This window comes from Etheostoma spectabile, chromosome 8 (genome assembly GCF_008692095.1).
Source record: "Etheostoma spectabile isolate EspeVRDwgs_2016 chromosome 8, UIUC_Espe_1.0, whole genome shotgun sequence".
NCBI classification, from domain to species: domain Eukaryota; kingdom Metazoa; phylum Chordata; class Actinopteri; order Perciformes; family Percidae; genus Etheostoma; species Etheostoma spectabile.
The window spans coordinates 15672810-15695223 of record NC_045740.1 but is presented as its reverse complement, the minus strand read 5'-3'; the positions used below and the strand labels follow the sequence as shown (position 1 = coordinate 15695223).

Sequence of the window (22414 nt, the reverse complement as noted above, 5' to 3'; positions counted from 1 at the left end):
AAACAAACTGTTGTTGTTTTTGTGGTTCTATTCTACATGAGTTTGCGAGACCTCGTGGGTCCTCGAGACTTCAGCTGTCAGTTATGGCCGCAGCCGTGCCGCGACAAATCCGGACCTTGCGGGTATTGATGGACGGCGGAGCACGGAGCCAGGGGTGAGACAAGCAGGCGCAACAGGGGTTTCTTTGCCCTGATGACTGACAGGCTGAGGTTGTGAGGCAAGGCAACTTCATTTCTACAGCTCCTTTCAGCAACAAGGCAATTCAGTTACATTCCTTTGCACTTAAGTTACTTCTCCATTACAGTAGTTCAATGTTGACAACAGGGCCGTCACCAACTTTGTTGTTAAAGGTTTGTGTCATTATGCAGTTTGCACTAAAAAGTCTTTGTTTTTTATAATCCTTTGTATTTTAGGTAGTTCAATATTAGCCTATACCTAATTTTGGCCCAGTTGGGATTGATACCAATCCTGAGTATCTGACTGGCACACCCCTATCCAAAAGCACAACCGGTGTTGTAAATGATTAGAGAGAGCAGTGTTACCAACATTTTAAATTTTCCTTTTAAAACAATTTTGATTCACAATTAAGGTGGAAAATATGTTTTGTGTTTAATGTATTTGTGCTGATGTTGAAATGGATTTTAAAACATGGTACCAAAATAACTATCGTTAGGAACCGATATCGAAACTGAGGTATCGAAACTGAGGTATTGAATCCGGCATTGGATCGAAAGATTTTGAACGATGCCCGGCCCTAGCCTCAACAGGCCATATGCAAAAAAGCTTTTTAAAAATAATTTCTTCAGCATAAAGCTTTGTTCAAATAAAGCGAAAGTGAATTGTAGTCTATGTCCACAACAGGGTGTGCACCAAGGACGAGAGAGAGAGAGAGAGAGTGCATTCGTTGAAATGCCGGTTTTTCAACGATACTAAAGGGCAGCATCTCTTTAGCAATGAAGCGAACTACACTGTCTGTGAGTGCACACCCTTTTGCACTACCCTGTTTGTGCTTTGTTTGTCGACTAAACGCCCCAGGGATGGTGTACTGTCGGGAAGACAAAGACGGCCCATCTGTTGTAATTTTTTTTTCCCAGCTCAGAAAACTGCACCGGGTAATTGTGCTTTAGGTGCATGCTTGTTGTGTTTAGTTGTTACTGTTTTACAACAACTGCAACATACCACCTCGCTCAGGTTAAGTGGTTCACCGCGGTCATTCGGTTAGAATCCGAAGTGGCCCCACACTGCTGCTGTTGTGTTTGGCTTTGAAACCAATTCCATCTATTTTTTATTTTTTTATTCCTCCAACTCTCAACTAGCAGTTTCTCCTCACGCGATCGTGCGATTAATTGATTTATTGACTATCGCAACAGGCCTAATCATATCCACACTGCTATAATCACTTTCATGTTCATGTTGTGTGTAAACTAAGCACCTAGGGCTGCAACTAACGGTTACTTTCATTGTCTGTAAAGGTTCAGAAAATAATGAAAATGTTCATCAAAATTTCTCAAAACCCAAGATGATGTCTTTAAATAGCGTGTTTTGTCTGTCCAGCCAATATACAGTATACTTAGTTTAGTATCATATAAAACCAAGAAAAGCTCCCATATGAGAAGCTGCAGCCAGCAATTGTTTTGGCATTTATGTTTGAAAAATGACAAACTATTAATCAGTTGTCAATATAGTTTCTTCTTAATTTTGTCTATTAACTACTCCATAAATCAAGTAATTTTTTTATTTGTAAAAGCACCAGTCACTCTTAAACTTCTTAATCTTCTCTAATGTAACGATTAAAACATGCGATATCATATAGAATAATAAAAATGTTGTGATATTTGATTATTCACTAGCATCCATCTCTATAGGTTTAGGAGGAAGTTGTGTTTTTTGACAGATGTAATTTTACTGGAAAACAAGTCTTGTAAACCTGTTTTGAGACACGTAATGAACAGAAGAACAAAGAGTTTGGACTGAATTTAGTTTCCACTGACCTAAAATCTGCCAGCTGCTGCAGGAGGCCGAGCTGCTGCTGTTGTTTCATGTCGGTCTAAGATAAAAGCCTGGTAATGACTCGACAGAGGAAGTCAGCCTGGTAATGACCTGAATGATTTTGAGATCAGAGCATGTGAAGACTTTTCTTTCAAAATGATAAAGCCACCATCTGGACAAAATAATTTTTCTTTTGAAATTATGGCATCATGAAAGAAAAGCTATTTTGTTAAGAGTTATGAATCATTGAAGGGTGCCCTAATCAATCGGCCACTGGTCGGGATTGACCGATATTTCGGATTCGGCATCAAGAACGCTTCCAACATGGAAGCATTTTTTTTTTTATTCGAATTGTTTGGAAAATCGGGTTTCAAATCCAATCATTGGTTGCAAAATTAACGCGCGCAAGTTCTGTGTTGCAGCCATGGAGCGCAGTAAGCACAAGCGGCTCTCTGAAGTGTGGCGTTATTTTAAGTTGAAAAAGCCTGGTGAAACTGTAAATCACCTTTGAATCAAATTAAAATTCTGATAAAATTCTCAAAAAAATCTGCTGCAACAGCACTGTTTGACTGATAAGTGCAAAATTCCAGGAATATTCAGAAGGAAACTGTTCATGGCAATTAACTGGAATGTGGAATCTGTAAAATTACTGGGAATAAAATGGAAATTTAGATGTTATGTTCCTCTTATCTGTGAAATAAGCATGTGACCCGTTTCAACTCCATCCTTCAAAGAATCGGTAGGACAAGAACCAAAATCGAAAAGAAGAATTGTTAAAATCAAAACAATGTCCAACGCTACGAATACAGTCATTCTAAATAGTTTGTTCGGTTGTCTCTAAGGCCAATCAGAAGAACCAATCAGATGACGCAAAACAAGTGAGACAATTTTTCCATGCACCCCTAACGTAGCTTTGGCGATCTGGTAGTTTTTCCAGGTATCTGAAAAAGCCAATGCATTTGCAATTTGCAATGTGTGTTCCAAGGAAATCCATTGTGGAGGTACAAGTTGAGTGAAAAGTTTTATGTCAGTTTTTAATGCTGTGAGCTGCGGAAACCACAGTCTCTTTAGCCTTCATTGTATTGAGTTGGTGGCTGAATTCTAATTGACACATACTGTATCTCAACACCAGGATTGAGACAATATGGTGAGAAAAAGTTGTTTTCTCGGCTTAAAAGCTACTTATTAAGAACAGAAAGCCTGTGTTACAAACTGGAGGTGGGGAGTGGAAAAGGCAGTAGTGTTTACTAGACAGTAAGGGTCAAATGCAAGATGCTATCGATATGCATTATGATAAATGTAAAATTCAGAATGTTTGGTGCGTGACCCTAACAGACAGGATATCTTGCTCTCTGCTGCGTCGATTTTGACCATTGTCATTCTTTTTTTTTTCCGGTGTCTGCACGTCCCCCAATTGAATGGAAGTGCAACACTGAATCACAGGAGCGTTCTAAAAGCTGAACATCTTGCTCTACCCCAGCAGTGGTGTAGAAGTGTACTCCAGGGTGTATCACACCATGACATCAGTGTTGGCTGTGGTCAGAGGTGCAACAGACTTGAAACTTTCAATTTAGGAAGACATAGAAACAATGCTTTTCAGCCTGGTATGAAGTTACAGATTGAACAATATGCATCAGGCTGCAACTTGATTAATTGGGTGGTCTGTAAAACGTCAGAACCATGAAAAATACGATATTGCGGTATCCTAGATATCCTAGAGCCCAAGGGTCTGTCTTCAAATGTCTTGTTTTGTCTGACCAACTTCTCCAAAATGCAATTACAGTATATCCATTCACTGTAATAGGAGATTAGGAAAAGCTGCAAATTCTCACATTGCAGGTGGAACTTTAAAATGTTTTGCCATTTTTGCTTGAAAAAAGACTGAATTGATTATTAAAATAGTTTCCAATTCATTTTCTGTTTGTCAACCAATTGTTGTGGCTCTAATCTGCATAGTTTTGATAAGGTTCCACACGTGGTCATTCTGTTCTTTACCACCACCTGAATACCAGCGCTGTCGTGTTTTCACCCTCAAGATGAAGATTCCACTTTTTGACTGACAAAGCGTTTAGACAGAAACAACCGATTGATCACTGTGTTTTAACTGCAGAGCTGCTAGCAGAGCCGACAGCCTCCGGCTCAGTCAGCACCCTCACCAACACAAAGTTTACCAGCCCTGAGCCGGTGGGTGGTGTGATTTTCCCACTTTGGTGTCCCTGCTTGTCGGCAAGGCTACTGTAGCATCTAGTCTAGATAGATCGCATCCTTCAGTAAAAGCCCTCCTCCACTCAATAAATCCAAACCATGGCTGCACTCATCATGTGTGTTGCCAAGCAGAAATAGCCTACTGACATTGATTAACTAAAGTCAAATACTGTGCATCAGTGAGAAGAAATCCCCTTAGGCTGCTTCAACAGCACTGTTTGACTGATCATTTTGGCTTTAAAAAAGTGCACATCAGGGCTGCAGAATTCCAGGAAGATTCAAAGTGGAAACCTTTCATGGCAATTTACCGGAATGTGGAATCTGAATATAACTGGAAATAAAATGGATTTTTTTTAATGTCATACGTAGATAGAAGCAATACATTATAATATAATAAGGAGACATAATCCATTAATTAGCCAACTAAATTTGTACATTTGTCAAATACATTAAATGTGAATTTTGCCATGTGGTGAGTAAGCTAGTTGACTAATGGGGAATGGCTACTTTGAATATCTGAGGCGACAATTTAACCTGTGTGCAAACTAAAGGTTTAAAGTAGATAGCTAATTCAGAAAGAACTGAATGTTTTACAATAAAGAATGAATAGGTGGCCCCTTTGGGTGGAATTAAAGGAAATGTATCAATTAGCATGCTAAATCTAACTTCATCTCACATGGTAACAGCTAGCTAGCAAAAACTAGCAGAAGGTGTTAATCCGTTATAAACTGTGTACGTTGCTTTAGGCTGTCATCTGCTGGTTAACTGAAATGTCATTAAACTCCAGTAGTTACTCCAGTAGTTTAATAAAAACTTCCCAGAAGGATGTGGTCCTTTGACTCAGGCAGGCCTTTAGAGCTGCAGACGCTCGGTCCCCTGAGAATGTTTGTGCACGAAGATGTCGGTGTTCACGGTGGTGTGGCTGTCAGCTGATCTGAGTGGTCCACAGTGGAGAGATAGCCGTGACCTTTAGGCGCAAAAAGGGGGGACGCGTATCCCGTCGAAGAATTGACGTGTTGTGATGTGGCTGTATTAAAGCTGGACGCTGACCTGCTGAGAGACCGGTCAATCTGTCGCAGCCGATGTTGCGCTTTCCACGAGTAAGGTGAAGAAAGAGACAGAAAGACTTGTTAAAACAGAGAAGGAATCCTGTGTGCATGTTTCTCATGTTTTAACACACACTCAACCAACATCACTGCAATATTAAGCAAGTTTACCAGACGCATTTGTTTTGCTGTAAAGGACTTTAGTGTAAAGTGCTAAATAATTACCCAGAGTCTCAACTCTGAACACGCAGAAATGATACACTCCAGAACTTGCCCGGGAATTAGGGATGTCTCAATCCCAATCACAGTATCGGATCAGACATAAATTTGGCATTTTTTACTGTTTGGGGATCTGCATTTACCCCAATTATCTAACTCCGATCATTTGCATCAGCTCGTAGTGATCGCCACCTTTAATCCCACCTGGCCTGCACCCCAGACAAACTGGATGCCAGCACTTTCAAACCAAGAAGGGCGCGTGGCCACTCACCAGTGTCTTTACAGAGTATCTTGTAGCTTGCCAGCCCTTAGCAACAAGTAAAATAGTAAAAACAATAATAATAATACATTTTTTTGTAACGCACTTTATATTTAAGCAATTCTCAAAGTGCTACATAGAAATGCTAAGGAGAAAAAAAAGTATTATTCCACAGCCTGGCAGCAGCTGAGCAAAATGCCAAAATGCCCGATTGCCCATAGTACGGAACATGGTACTGGGGGTGTCAGGAAATATGCTGAACCAGAGCGGAGGGAACATGTAAAGGGTTTGTGGGATGAGGAATTCCTTGAGGTAGAGGAGCATCACCATTGGTGGGTAAGAAGGGAAATCTTGTACTCAGTCCTGAGTGAGACCGGAAGCCAGTGGAGTGATTTGAGGATGGGGGTTGATGTGGTCATGTTTGGGCTTGGACAAGCTTTTCGGCATCTGACAGCGCCAGTCTGTCTTTTTTAGTCATCCGTTTTTTACAGAAGCAGATTACTCTTAATTCTCCAACCTTCTTCGGTGATTCCACCAGCAAACTGCGCTTCCAGGCCGTTATTCCCTGGACTCGACATTGGTAAACATCATAAAGAGAACCGTTTTAGTGTTGAGAGAAAAGACTCATTTGCTGCACAAAGTTAAATATATTAAGCTTAAGCCATATTTCAATTACTTTGTTAGCTTAGCTATTTTTGTACAACAAAAATGGTGTGCGTCCCTACTGAGAATAAGGATGTTTTTATCAAAGTAATCCAGTGATAGTTGTCTGGACATCCATGGGTACAGTGCAAACACAAACTGATAACTAGTTGTAGATAGATATAAGTTTGTAGGTTTAAGGAGGTAAATATGGTGAAGTGATTGTAGTTCTTGATCAGGAGATAAAATGTATTATAAGAATGTCTGCCAACCAATCACAAAGCATGATCAAAACATACTTATTACAATGTGGAATTAGACAGGCACTGTAACTTTTTTTTAAAAATGTGCAAGATTAATGTAATAATGTACACTACACAGAATATAATACACATAAACAACTTACTACTCCATGCCATTACTACTCAAAAAGAAAATGATTTCTATGGTGCCAACCCCCCCCCCCCCCAGATATTCTTAAAAGAGCAGCATATCACCACAGCAGTGATACCTCCTGCATCTGTAACATTAAGCAGAAATGAAATACACAAATTACATGACAAAAAAACGTCGTACCAGAAGAAACAAACCCAGGAAAACACTTTATTTATGATAAATAGGCAACATTGGACATATTAAACTACTGGGTAACCAGATCACATACATTGTTCTTTAAAATAGCATTCCCTACGTTTCTGTTTGCGATTAGAGTGCTGCTTTAAATGGTTGACTTGAGTCATAGTCAAATAAACACGGGACTAAATATATATATATATAACACTGTCTTGTCATAAGGTAGAGTAAATTAGAGCAGTGAGGCACTCTGTACACTGTTATAATTAGGTGCAATAATTCCTCCAGGTACAGGTTGTGTTTATGTATTTTATCACTTTTTCACTAATGATGTGTTATCCTTTATCTTTCTTTTTCACCTATGGTTTCATACACTTTTCTATTCCATTTTTCATTATTAATGAGCAGGGAGATCTGTCGACCACCAACTAAAACAAAGTAAAAAAACAAGCTTTAATGAAACTAAGTTGCTACGGGAAGTATATTGGTCCTCGTGTTACAAATCCTCCACCATTTAGGTGGAATAGAGCAAAGAGCATAAAACCAACAGATCAAGGCGGTCTCATGTGTCGGGACCAAATCACACGAGGCCCTGTGGGTCTTGCTGAGTCGCTGCATTAATGAGCTTTGACGCAGTCATTTGGCCTAATTAAAGCCCATCCAGCCACCGTAGCTTCACCTGGTTACCTCAGAGAGCCAATGTGGCTCCATCACATTACTAACCAGCTCACCTCCTGCCCCCTCTGTTCCTCTGCTTTCATCTTTTGCACAGCCACTTTTCTCCATCTCTGTAATTGATGTGGGCAGATTTGATGACATTCTGCTGATCAGTGCTTGATGTGATTTTAACGTGGTTGGGGTGCTTCAAGCTTAAAATAATCCAGGGAATTTTAGACTGTCTGAGCAGGCTGTACACACATGACAGTATAACATAGAGCGGTTACATTGATGTAATTTGTAATGCTTTAGAGTTAATATACATTCTGTAACTGTGTTATGAGAATTTGAGAAAAATGTCCTTAGTAAATATGCACTTATAGTGGTCGCAATGCAGTTGCTCTCTATTCTTATATAATGAGAAATGGTGATCAGCAGTGGTGGAAGTCTCTTCTTCCAAACTTGCTCCAACATTATTATCTTCACATTCACAATGACTACTTACAGTATGTTGTGACTTAGGATTCATTCTGTTCATTATTGGATGCACATCAAATTCCCTACAGCACACATACAAACACAAACACTGAGAGTCTGACAAAATCGTTGAGAGTTTAGAGAGGTTCTCAGGTGCTTCAAAGGTGGAACAGCTCAGAGCTTTCTTCAGACTCGATAGACCCGATTCATCTGGTGTTATCTTCCCAGCAGGACGGGTATGTGCTGTTCATTACTGAGGAGAGCTCTTTCTTAGATATTTAGCTCCCCAGACAACTACAACAACTACAACAGTAAACAAACCTGCACATTGGCTGGAAGGCTAAATATCGAACTAGTGGACATGGTTTACAGGATGGGAGTAGCCACAGCGGACCTCTCTGACTACGAAGCAAGAAGACAAGGAGGTTTTATAACTTAGACTTGCTACTTGTGCTCCCGTGGAGTCTGGTGAGCGACGGCTAGCACGTGTTAATGCTTCCAATCCGCCCAGGTGCCACCCAGGATAAAAATGTACCGGAGACTAAGCACTCACATCCATCTCAGAGCATGTGTTAAAGTAGTTGGAGGAAGCTAAATGGTTGAACATTGTTGTGTTGAGGTCACAAAACTGGTACTTCTGAAAACATGATGGTACTTGTTTTTCAGGAAGTTGAGAGAGAGAAAAAATGACACTGAACAAAGAGTCACAATGACACAGTACTAGATTTTTTGGTATTGTGACATCCCTAGATCACATACCTGTTGAAAATAAAGATGTCAAAATACCAAAAATCTAGTGGATGATACCGATCCCACCAAAAGTACACAATACTCGATACCAAAGTTGTGACACGGTGTGAAAAAATAACATGTCATCAATACCGATACCAGTGAACTTACATGATTCTTGAAGGTTAGGGTACCCTATTCTTCACATGTAGCACACAGCAGGATGTGTGTTGTGTTCTGACTTACTGGAAATACTTTGTAATTTGGTCATGTACAGACTCTTCAAGTCTCTTGCAGTTCTTTAAATTTGCCAGATGATTTCGGCGTTGGCACTTACCTTCAGAAGTTCCGGAATCTTGTTGTCTCTCCAGTTAGACATTTTCATTGGCGCCTACATATAAATGAACCTTCTTCTTCGCCCTCAGATTTCTTTTTTCTTCAGTTGTGTTCCTGCGGCATGATAGAAGCGTCAACATGTCAGCTCGCTCACTCTGAATTCTCTGGACAATGACCTGCTCTAGTCACACTTTGGGCGGCTAAATTGGACATTAAACAGCTGGCAGGGCAAAGTCTGTTTAATGTCCAGTCCAACTGATTCGGACATTTGTGTTCGCACATACAGCGCCTCTGAGTAATGTCGAGATAATTTCAGGGTTGCGGAGCATGTGTGAAAAGGGCTTTAGTGACCAATTTCACATTACACATACAGACCATAGTTGCTTTGGATGTTTTATATCATGCATAATATTACTTCTAGATTTTTTTTTAAATGTTTTTGCTATCTTGACTATAAATTGATTTCTGTTAATTTCCACACAATATAAAAATCTGATTATTTGTTTTCTTGCTCAGCATCTCATTATCTTAAAATATTAAAAAAAACACCTCTCCTCCTTACTTTTAAGGCTTAAAAGTAAGTATAATACAACATAAAATAAAATTACAGATTAGGGTACTCTTTTTCTTGCTGACTCATTCTGGTGAAATCCTTTTGGATCCTTTTTAGATATTGTTTTAGGGCTTTTTTCCTTCATTAGAAAAAAATCCATCCAAATTGCTCTAGCAGATGGAAGTCCTCCCCTCCCTCCTCTTCTTCCTCTCAATCAGGTATTTAAAGCTCCAGCTGCCATGTTTAGGTGGCTGTGATGTAACTAGTGGGATTTCAAATGTGATTCTGGTGTCGAGGAGGGACCTTGTAAATGTTTGATGAACGACGAAGCACTCTTCTCGGACCGCCCAGACGTTTCCAGGGCTGCCCGCGGTGGAAAGGGCTTTTTAAAGAGTCACCCATCTCTATCAGGGCCAGGTGGAAGCCCAAGGGTGCACATGAATCAGACGGAGGTTACCATATCCTTATAAGTGTGTGCACTTCTGCCAGCACTCACACACATACAGACGCATCCTGTCTTTCATACACTCCTTACACTCTTTTTTTCCTTCTGCTTTCCTTCACTGGATCTCGTCCCCTGCTTCCACTCATACTCCTCTAGGAGGAGGAACAGAGTACTGTATAATTTTTTTGAACATTCATTCCAGTTGGCAGGTGAATTCGCCCACTTCTCACTCTTGCACAATCTCTCAGAGTTTCCGCCAGTCATAAACACAGCCCCAATATGACAAGGCCTGATTCCATCGCTTATTATCATTTATTTAAGGTCTTAGAGCTGGGGAAAAGCCAGTGGGCGTGCCCTGACAGCAAGGCAGCGGAGCGTGGCATTTTACCATCTGGGCCACACTGGGATCAGCACAACACGAGTGCCTGATCTAGATACATCACTAGCCATCAACGGCTTCAAGACACTCGCTGCTTGTCATACAGGACCGGATGGGCGACAGAACGCTCGCCCCGCAGATAGCATGATAGCAGGAGCCTCTCTCCCCTACCCATCCCTTTCAGCTCTCTTTTTCTCTGTCAGCAGAGCACAATATGGACAAAGTCACGCTGCTGCGATTACTGCAGCTTAAAGCGATACTCTGAATCTCCCCCTTAAGAAGCAAAATCACATTCTGTAAGCTTGGAAAGAAAGAAAAAAAGTTTGTTGCGGCTCTTATTTCATGGTGCATGATGGCTAAAGTCAACTTAAATTCATGTCAGTCAAAGAATCCCAAATATGGAAAGAAAGAACTGGAAAGAAAGCCATCACAAATATCCATAAAGACTCACCTGCAGCATAATTCATTTCTTCACTTTCCATATGTATGCACAGTATGCTCTAAGCATTCAGGGATGGACTGAGGCTAAAAAACAGCCCTGGACTTTCTCCCAAATAGGCCAATCATCCGGCCATCCCCCCCTAGCCATGTGCGACAGACACTAGCCAGGATGTCCTGATTCTATGTCGCAATGCTGTAGCCTATCAGACAATGTATTCACAGCAAGTAACATCTCAAAACCAATGATGACCATTGGGATTGTGTTTATAAATGAAGCCTCAGCCTTCAAATACAATGCCAATACATCTGCATTGAAATAAAATACAAATAATGAAATGTTATTGGCTACAGAAACCCCAAATGACACAAACTTAATTAATTATAAAGTAATTATGAAACTGTAAAAGTATTACTTACAACCCTTTCAGAGATAAAGTAGTATACTTGCTGTACCTGAACATGGGGATTGGATATATATTGTAGGCCTATACCTATCTTCAACTTGAATAAAATAATGATTTTAAAGATAGATTATTAGCTATTATTGATGAAATACTATGTGTTGCTTTTTGTAAAAGAATTAGCATTGAAAAACCTATTTATTGTTTTGTCAATGTCATGTTACATTTTTGATTCATATTAAGGCTGTAAAATGATGAAAATGACTAGAAGGCCCTATCAATTTTGTCTGTGAAGCTAAGTTCCTCAACAGTAAACTCAAACATGAAAGACAAGGAAAAACTGCACCCGGATGGAAGAGACAGAAAGTGCAAGCTGTAATGTTTTTGGTTAAACTTGGGGTTAAATTTGGTGAATTATTTATCCCCCTTCCCTGTTCGTTAGCTAGTTTAGAGTGGTACCAGTGCATGCCTGATGTTTTCCTGTTTAATCCAAGACCACAGTCTTCATCCTAGCAGCAAAACTGAGCTCACTACAACCTCTCACATACAACCAAGTGAAATCGCGGTCAAACCGCGTTTCATTCCTAACGCGTTTAATGTTTCAAATTAACCAAACAGAAATTATTAAACACGTTACGTGTGACAGCACTAAATGGGGCGATCAATTTCATAATTGTGATGCACGTACCCATGTTGCTAGCTGACTATGCAATTCACTAAGATAGGGATAAAGCCAACCTATCATAAAGTGTCCTGCTCCTGGCACTTAGCAGAACCTTCTTGCTGATGTGAAGTTAACTCTGCTGTCTGTCCCTCATCATGAAAGCTCCGTGAGCCTTTTGCATTTTGCTGCATCAGTCTTGAGAGACTTCTTTTCTTTTACTTTTCCCATCCACCTTTCTCCTTAAGTTTTCTGCTAGCCATTCTGCCAGCAATTTGATTTTGCCCTGCAGCTCAGGCTGGAAAACTGCACATTTTTCTGTCCCGACCTGCTCCCATTACAAATCTGCGTCTGCGGCCGGGGACCAATCACAAACTGGCTCTTCCTCCTCAGTTTTTTGTTTTAGCATATAAGTGATCGTATTAGCACCCCTGTTGTTGGCTGTTTATGTTGCTTTGTTTGTTAGACTTATGTTTGTGCCTACAGCCGTCAGTTGGACGTATTGATTGACAGTCCGTCCCTGAAAGCTTTCATGTATTCAGTATAGTTATAAATGTTATCCCTGTATTAGCTTTTGATGTGGTGTAACATACTTTCAGCTTCTCCAAACAGTAGATTTTGGGGTAGTGTGTCCCACTGGACTTCCTGCTGATGGCCGAAGCACTCATATTATTGAAAGCTTTATAAATTGACTGTTCTTATGTGGTTTTAACCTGAGATTTGGCAGGAGTAACAAGTTGAGTGAGTGACAGACTGGTTCAGTTCAGCCCTTCTGGTTATTGTTCGCATTGTCCCTGTCCTCCTGAGCCCTGGACCCTGTAAGCAAATAACACAGAGTTAAAACCAGAAAGGCCAACCCCTGACGTAACAGGCCGGGTTTCCCTCCCCTACCCCAAGCTGCTCCTGGGTTTCTTTCTTCTCCGGGCCCAGGCAGCTGTGAGTTGTCGTCTTTGTCTGCATATTTAATTCCTTCAGAGCTGTTTAACCGTGGAGTACCTCAGTGGTGCTGAGCATCTGCCAGCGATGGGACTCTTCGGTTCATTTATCCCTCCCCATGCAAAGAGCACGGGTGGAGTGTCATGTAAATTTGATGGCAGCCTCCACTGTTGTTGTTGCTGGCACCCAGGGAGTGCAAAAATGTGAAAAATAGGTACTCTCTTCTGCTGTTTTCTCTGTATGTTTGAAATATAAATGGGCTCCACTTTAAACTCTGTATAGTCTTTTTAATGTTGCTGCCTCAGTGACTGGATGGACTGGCTTTTGTTAATCAAGTAGGAGGAGGATTATGGTTAAACGAGTTCTCGGGGTCAGTGAGGGAGCTAATTAGGTGTGGTTTAGTGATGTAATAACTTTCTAGTTACATTTCCTTTGTTGAAGTGGGAGAGCTGTGCAATTATTTTTTATGTCAATGTGTCTCTTTGCTTTCTTGTTTTTCAGAAACCTGCTGGACAGAGACACATTCTCCAAGTCTGATCCAAGTAAGCTTGACACACACACACACACACACAGACACAGACACAGACACACACACACACACACACACACACACACACACACACACACACACACGCTCTGCCTTGCATGTGTGAATCAGTAGACATTTGCATATGTCAGGGGTCGTATTCGTCACTGTTCTCCCTCCCAACGTGAGTGAGGGGAACCAGATCATCCTCACACAAACCAGCCACTTCCCTCCTACTTTAAAGGAAACACACACACATTCACACATACACACACTCCTCACTGCCTTGACAGCAGAGGTTCAATTTGGCAACTGGTCCAATGGTTTTTAAAGGCCCAGTCTGCAATCCAACATTAAAATGCCTTGATAGAGAAACGTAAAGTGCTGGATTGAAGATGTTTTCCATTATGTATATTATGCACTCTGATCCCGGGGTTATTTTTTAAAATCAGTTTGTTATTGATTATTTTACATAGGCAAAGTTCTTGTATGGCTGCTTGTGTTTAGACAATATTTAACATTTGAGAACTTTGCCTGTTTTTAGGAAAAGGTTTTTTATTCCTCAAATTAGTAACAATAAAAAAGGGTAGGGTATAAAGGTATTTTTCAGTTATCGGTAAGTAGTTCCTTGATGTTTTCATCTGTCGTGCCAGCTTTGTCAGTCCTGTCTGTTAAAAGCCCTCTAAAAAAATAAACATGATGGGAGGAAAACACTCGTTGGTTGGCGTTTGGTTACCATGCATTGTTCTTCAGCATCACCTTGCTTCATTCCCGAAATATTCAGCACTTTGGCGCCTGGGCGCTGTGCAGTGAACCCAATGGTGTTTTTAGTGTTGGCTGGTGTTCATGAACCCATAATTGATGAGCTCTTAGAATCGCGGATTGGACCTTTAAGTGTCAGACGATGGGAGAGGAGGATGAGCATCCCTGCCCGCCCCAACATTTATGCAAGGAGGCACTTGTGCTGCGTCCATGTCTCTGCTCTGCTGACAGCACTGGCCCCAGTCACACAGCATTAGACTGCCTCAGCAGAGCCACACACACACACACACGCACACACACAGTGCACACATCCAGGGCCTCAGGCAGGCTCACGCACCATATTCATATTAGCTTATAAAGCTGGACAACAATCCAGTGTTTTGTATGTTTATATGTGTGTGTGCATTTTAGCCGCTGCAAAAATGTGAATGTGCTTTGATCAGTGTGCTTCAGCAGATTGGAAAAGGGCATTTAGCAGACAGGAGCATTCCACCATCGGTATATCCTACATTCAAAACAGAGATGGTGTTAGTGGTGCTGTTGTCAAGCTGCTTCCCTCCTCATCAGCCTGATGAAGAGGAAGAGTTTCAGGTGGGCCGGTACAGATGGCGAGGATGCATCGCCATTCATGCCGTGTGATTGATGTATCGCTATTTCCCCCACCCCGCACAATAACGTAGAAACCATGTGTTATTCACTGCATCATTGAAAGATTAAAGGATGTCTGTATATTCAACCAGCTGAGCCCTGGCTTGCTACACACCACCCACAATGCAACATATACAACATCGAGACTGACAGTCTGCCAAAACACGGCAAGTTTGAGCACTTCTGCCGCGGCACCAGTCGCAGGGTAATTAGGATGTTTTTGGGCTCTTTTTCACTCAAAAACAGTGTGAAATTTTCCACACTGTTGTGAGTAAAAAACTAAAATAAAAAAAAAACTAAAATGTTTGTAATAGTATAGCGTATCTGGGCTCAGCAGGAGCTTCATTCTAAAAGATGGAAATGTCAGATTTGGGGGGAAAAAACTGGAATTCATCAGATTATTTTCACTCACAGTCAGTGTCACAGTCAACTGTTGATGAGTTGACGAATCTATGATTAAATCAGTGATGTCATGTCATCAGGAGGTGGTAGCTCATATATTAACTCAGGTGTAAATTTACAATTATTTAATGCTGTAATTACCGTAATGATAATGCATGTCGCCTCAGTAAAAGGTGTTGCCTTCATAATCAGCTCAACTCAAGCTCTTTTTTTTGAGTGTCTGATTGCCGTGAGTGTGTGTGTGTGTGTGTGTATGTGTGTGTATTTTTGGACCCTTATTATAGAGATTTTATGCTGCATTTAAAAATTTTCACAATTTCCGCCTTCATACCTAAACACTTTGACAGGCTTTTTTTTGCCTGTTTTTTTTTTTTTTTAATTTTGTACACAAACAGCATTAAAGCGTAGAAGTAACATTATATCCTAGATTACATTCTATTCATACTGAACAAACGTTTTTCTTTACTCTTTGCAATGTAAATGTAGTGTAACCATAAATTAGACATGGTGGTTGGGTTTACATATGTTTCATTACCTTCGTGGCTGTTCAATGGAAGCCTAGCTGCAAGTTTGAAGGGGTTTTGAAAGAGTTTAATGAGCCTTTGTAACCCGTAACAGAGCATGTAATCCTTAAAAAAAATAGTTTTCAGTAGAAAGAGACGATCTTCACAACTACATTTTTTCGCTCGAAACCACTTCTGTGGAAAACTTAACCCTGTGAGGTCTAATCATTTTTTCCCCCATCTGTGGTTCGCCTGGCCTCCCTGTAACCTCAATCATGTTATGCATAAGTTATAGATATCCTTTTTTTCAGGACAACTTGGGCTATCAGAACATGTAGGCTGCAGGGATGTCACATAAATGTATTCATTGTTATTTAAAATACAATAAAAGACTAAACGAAATTGAAATCTCACGGAAATGTATTGAAAACTTAAAAAAGTAAACCTTTTGGCTTTTGAAAGTTGTTCCGCCAAGTCTAGGCAATCAGAGGAAAACAGAAATAAACTCTATAATTAACAAAAATATAAAACTATTTAGGATTCCCCCCTTCAGCTGACAAACTGCATGTGATTGGTCTCTGAAGCCATCAGTCATTGCCATCTTGTATCCTGCCTGAAGGTCGTGGATTTATCGTTTTGGAATTACTCGGGCAAAGTCTCCGAAAAGTCACTCTCTTCCCGGCCGGATTACTGAGCCTCTGGTAGGGCTACGAAGACACCCAACACCCTGTTGGAAGGCTGGAGCTAATCGCGACAAAACTATTACCAATATGTGATGCTGGTTTAAAAGGTCAAAAAGGAAAACAGTCATTTGTGAGTTGATTTTTGGATTCATAATTCACTATTTATGTTACAAAAACAGTAATTCCACGATGGATTAAAAAAGCTTCTGGATGGCCTACAGTTGTTAGAGGACCTCGCTGACAACAAGTCACTACACTGATTTGATCTGGAGATGTAAGACAAAGTATGTGTTGTCTTGTCAAAGCCAACAAGGTCGGCTTCAATGGGTTTAGTTTCAAGAGTGAGGCTATAACCATTCTCTACTCACTGTATAGTATAATGTTATATATGATATAAAAATTCTCTTCCTAAATGCAACATTTAAACTAAGTAGCGAACAACCAAAGGTCAATTTACCAAGCATGATTGCAGTCTTGTCATCACTGTGAGGTTGCCAGGCAGCTTTTCTTCTTCCCTTCCTCCTCCCCATGTCTGCCTCTGACAGACTTGACACTACCACTAGGAAGACAAAGAAGAATAGGGAAAAGCCAAAGAATTCTTACACGACAGCAATCATTTTGTAATAGCACGACAGTTTGGGATTTAATCTCAAACACAAGTGGACAATGCTTTGTACCAGACCTAGCAACTTCGTTCCATTTGCATCCCTGGTCAGACAAACACAAGCAATCATACAATGAATACTAGCCTTCATGTGTGACAGGCATGAGTTCAGTGTCTTGTTAAATGTCACTTGATCAGTGATGCACAAAATATTCAGTTTTTTGCCCTTATTCTGAAAAAGACGATATTCTGACTAAGCTGTTTACTTTACTAATGAACGTGAATACTCCAGTTTACATGTAGCTGTGCAAATTAGTTTTTTTTTTCAAAGTTTACCAGCGGTGGCAGACTTGTCGGACCGTGCAAACACAGCCTCCGTCTTTTATTCCTTCAACCAGCTTCTTAAAAAGGTTGGCGTAGTAATGTTTGCGCGTATCCAAAAACCTATCGACATCCAAGTCTTTGATAATGTTTAAAAGCGGCTGTGGTGCTTCTTCTTATCGGGTCTGCAGCCTTCCAAACGGTTGGCTGGTTGGTTTGTGTACCGCAACCACAGCAATGCACAGTGCTGACCAAAAGCCGTAAATAGGCAAGAGGCCGTGAACTGAGGTCAAAACTCCGATTGAGACAAATGCGCTGTAAACATGTCCAAAGAATGTCTCTTGTACCCGCAGGGTCTTAAAAGCGTTGAAAAAGTCTTACATTTGATCATCTCAAATTTAGCAATGCAGTTAAATCGCTTGACTTTGGTATACAAAGTCTTGGCTTTCGGTCATATATGTTTTCGCCTTTCCTAGGATAAGTTCATACTGTAACAAAATTAACTAATGTACGTAGGCTAATTAAAACCTAACCGGAGCCCGTCGCTGGACGCACTGGAGGGCCGAGACTCAAAAGTAGATACGCGTCTCTGACCGGTACCAGGGGGTTAGCGGCCTGTTTAGCGGACTGTTCAGAGACAATGTGACCGGCAGATAACGTTAAAGGTTATCTGCTACTGTGGCAGAGCTGCAAGTGAACACTGAATTAAGCTGTGTGTTTTCAGTGTTAAACACTGTTGCAGGTATTCATGCATGTTGTGTGTGATTTCCAGAGGTGGAAGACATACTCAGATCATGTATTGCAGCAAAAGTAGAAAAAACAGTTTTGTAGAGTTACAAATTACTTGTTAGTTACAAGTCCTGCATTCAACATCTTCCTTAAGTATAAGCTATTATTATTAAAATATACTTAAAGTACCCAAAAGTGAAAGTTCTCATTATGCAATGTAATATATTTTATTAAACTGGATTGTATTATAATCAAATACATTGTATTAAATATTACTGATAATTTAAATAAAATGTTTTATTTAATTCAATTATAGCCTACTTGTACATGATTAATTTCCAGGGTTTAAAAGTTATACAGATTGGACATTTTCCCGTCATTCTGCTATCTGAATGGGTACAAAGTTGGCATTAAATTTCATTTGAAATGGAATTAAAAAGGTCTAAAAAGCCTTTAATTTAAATTGGAGGATCCTGGGGGTACCCTGTAAACATGAATAATACCAGATTATCCCAGATGTCTTCATCCGAAAATGCTTTATTCGGAAAAAGGCCTTATTTGGGCTATCCAACCGGAATATAATGTTTACGTGACCTGTATCAAATTCAAAAAATATCGTCCTATTCGGAATAATAGTGGAATACTGGTCTACATGTATATGAACTCAATGATGGACACACATTGGTTGTTGTAGGAATCAAACCCGCTAACTTCTTATAGAACAGTGTCTGTAATCACTGAGTGACAATACGTAACCAGCTCACCAGCCATGCCCTGGGTCCCCATGGATGGTCTACCAGTCAGGCAACCATCTTAGTGGTTACTTAACATGAGTTACCAGGCTAATGTGTGCGTGTGTTTTTTTCTTTTCTTTTCCTTGTAGTGCGTTTGTGTGACCAGATATGACGAGGACATACAGAGGTTGTTGTTGTTAGTGGCCTTTTAGAGTTAGTGATCAATGTTGCTCAGGTGGAATGGGTTGGAAACGGGTCGACTTCCTCATGAAGTGTGTTTTAAAGATTATTCTCAAAGGATGGTGCTCACATAACAGCGGTTAACAACAACAATACAAAACAGAGTAGATTGAGGTGTATCTGTCTAGATATCAGTGTTTCATTAAGCGAAAAACAGGAAGAGAATCATTGAATATTATAGACAAATTATTATTGTGATAGACAAAGTACAGATTACTGTTTTCCTTACTGCATTTGTTTTACATGTATCTGGATGGGATTGCACCCACTATTTGCAAATCCATTACCAAGTCTTTCTAACATCATAGTAATTACTAATTAGTTTTAAAATAGTTATTACCTCAATCAGGTTCCACCATAAAAACTGACAAAATGTGTTAGCTAGTCAAGATTTAAGTTATGAGTAAATATGCAGCTCCACCCAATCAACTAATGTAAACGTATTGTAAACATAACAAAACAACAGAAATACGTTTTTGGTGTCAATCTATATATTAAATTAGCAGACACATGTATATAACATAGATATGCCATTGAAATCACATTTCTTTTGCAAGAGAGACCCTTTTTTTTTGCAACATAATGTAGTGACATGTGTCATACGACTGGAAATATCCAAAAACACATCCGGTTGATTTTTTGCAGGAATTTGTTGTTCTATTGCAATTTTAAAGGATTTTAACTATAATTTATTCATGTTTGGACATACAGTAGTTCATGTCTTACTGAAGCACCACCATTCCGCCACTCACATTTTTATTATGTAAAAATGTTACCAGTTAAAACAGATTGCAGAGTTGTGAGTCACGGCCATGTGACAGATGTGTGTGAATACAGTAAACGCTGCTAGAATGCAGATAAAATGTCATTTTAGTGCCAGATGATTGCCTCGTTATGTTTTCACTAGCGGCCCGTAATCAAAATACTCTCTAAGACTCCTTCGGACGGAGACGCTCTAATGTCAATAAGGAGGACTTTCCTCCACCCACACAAACACTCACCAACCCCGTCCCCATCCTCCATCTCCATCCCTCCTCCTCCTTCTCTGAAATATCATCATGCTGCAAGGCAAAGTTCTAGTGACATTTAATTAGGGAGTTTTCCTCTCATATCCGGGGAAAGAACACGCTCTCAGCTGACTTCTCAGCGTTGTTTGCACTGTTAAATAGTCTTCAATCAATCTAACCCTCTCCTGTTTCTCTCCCCTTCTCTTTTTCTAATTCAACAGTTTGTGTGCTGTACACTCAAGGAATAGCCAACAGGGAATGGAGAGAGGTGAGTACAGCGGTGGGGTGGCAGCCTTTCAGAAAGTCTTATTGAAGCAATACAAGGAGTTTTTGGGAGGCTGGGAGCCAGATTACAGTATCTGGTAAATGTCAAGATCAGAGCAAGGAATGCTGTTTTTTTCCCCCTTGCCCTCTAAAATGCTAGGTCAAGACTGTTGAATTTATCACATTTATCCCAGCTCACGCTTTTGTTTACTTGTTTTTACTTGTTTTGTGCTGAGCGACCTAACATCACACGCAGGCATCTCTTTTCAGAAAATGTAGAAATGTTTAATGAAAGTGCTATAACATCCGTGAGGTATTCATGTTAAAATGTTGGTGTGACAAAAATAGATGTAGTATGCCATGGACTATGTTTTCGGGTCTTCTTAGTTCCTGGTAAGTTCCTGGTAAGTGAGATTATATTATTGTGTTGGTGTTCTCACTCTTATTTGGATTAACAGCATTTCGGAGCAGGTCTAATTATTCTCGGGTCTCTTTCAGATGGAGCCTGTCTCACAAAAGTTATTTGCAAGCATTGCTTACATGCAGTATGCAAATAGTAGCTGCTTCACACTTCATTACAGATTCATTTGAGAGTCATACCGGATCACAAGCATTGTTTTAACAAGGGAAGCATGCCAAAATATACATCTCATGTTGCAAATTGCAGCTTGCATGTTGCAAATTCTGTGAAACTTGGTATAATTTTTAAAAAATTTGAAAGATCTATGCAACCTTTGGCTTGTTGAAGTTTACCAACTGAATGTAAGTAACTTACTAAGGCAAATCAAGTGATCACACGACAATTGCAAACCATATCTGCCCTGTATAGTTGTAACGTCCATGGATGAAAAATGGAGAGAAAATTTGGTTATTCTAATGAGGCAAAACTTTAAAGTTTGGCCTGAGGGTGGAACTGTGAGGAAAGGCTATGTTGTTACTGTAAAGAATTCAAATGTCCACACGTGTTTTAGACTTCAATGAACACTTGTATTGTCAAGCAGACGAGCAGGAAACATACATGCCTGTGCTAAACTTCTCTTCGCAACTCTGCGTGACTCACGTTACTGGCGCTGCGTGCATATTTACGTAGGGACGTAACAGAATGCCCTTAAAGGTATATAGCCCCATTGACTTGGGCATATTACATGACAGTTACCTTCATCAATATGGTTTGTCCTCTTTACAGGGGCAGTTTTTGGACATTTCAGACTCAGCTTGTCAGACTCAGAACCTAATTAAAAGACTTAAGTGTAAATTCTGGTGGTATTGGCCATTTAGCATTCAACATGTGACATTTAGGCACATTATGTGTTGTTATTTTTACAATTATGTGTCAACAACAATGACATTTTTAACGGCTGGTGTTCTTCTGGTCACTCGTGTTTTTTTGGTCTGTAGTTTGTTGAATGAGCCTTGCAGCCAGTAATCAAATGTCTCCTGTCTCATTTCTCTTCTAGTTTGGAAGGACAGAAGTCATCGACAACACCCTCAACCCTGACTTTGTCCGCAAATTCATCCTGGACTATTTTTTTGAGGAGAGGCAGAATCTACGCTTTGACCTGTGAGTTAACAATTAACTTATGCATGCTAGCGTTTGTGTATCTGTGTGTGTGTTGTGCAGGCGTGGGTGCTGCTCTGTGTGGAGCAAAGTTGAGCTAAGACTGAAATATTCATGGTCTGCGCAGAGGGAGATGTAAGCCTTCTCCCTTTTAAATAAAAGACTACTTTTCATGCCACTTTTTCCACCAACATTTCCATTTGAATCCATCGCATTCAAACAATGCAGTGAGACAAAATAGGGCCATGTGCACACGGTGAATCATACACTTGGCATTTTGTGATGATTATGATCTAGTTTCAGTAATGTTAACCTTGGCATCCATTGAAAGACAAGTTTGTCTTCACAGTAGTTAATGGAATCATCAGGCAAACAATTACAAAACTTGCAAAAGTGAATTCATTCATTCAATGTTTAACAACTCCTGCTTCTAGTGTTAATTTTGTCACCTATTTTTAATTTAGTCTTAGTCTTGTGCCAAATGT

At 40.1% G+C, this 22414-nt stretch overlaps 1 protein-coding gene across 2 annotated transcripts in view; it reads left to right on the top strand.

The window, feature by feature from the left end:
* Positions 1–22414, top strand: part of LOC116693628 (copine-8) — a 76645-nt gene that overhangs the window by 3290 nt on the left and 50941 nt on the right. For both annotated transcript variants that reach the window (XM_032522711.1, XM_032522712.1), the window contains exons 2-4: positions 13450–13490; positions 20329–20375; positions 21829–21932. In XM_032522711.1, coding sequence (XP_032378602.1) covers positions 13450–13490; positions 20329–20375; positions 21829–21932 — 192 coding nt within the window. The remainder of the gene's footprint in view (positions 1–13449; positions 13491–20328; positions 20376–21828; positions 21933–22414) is intronic.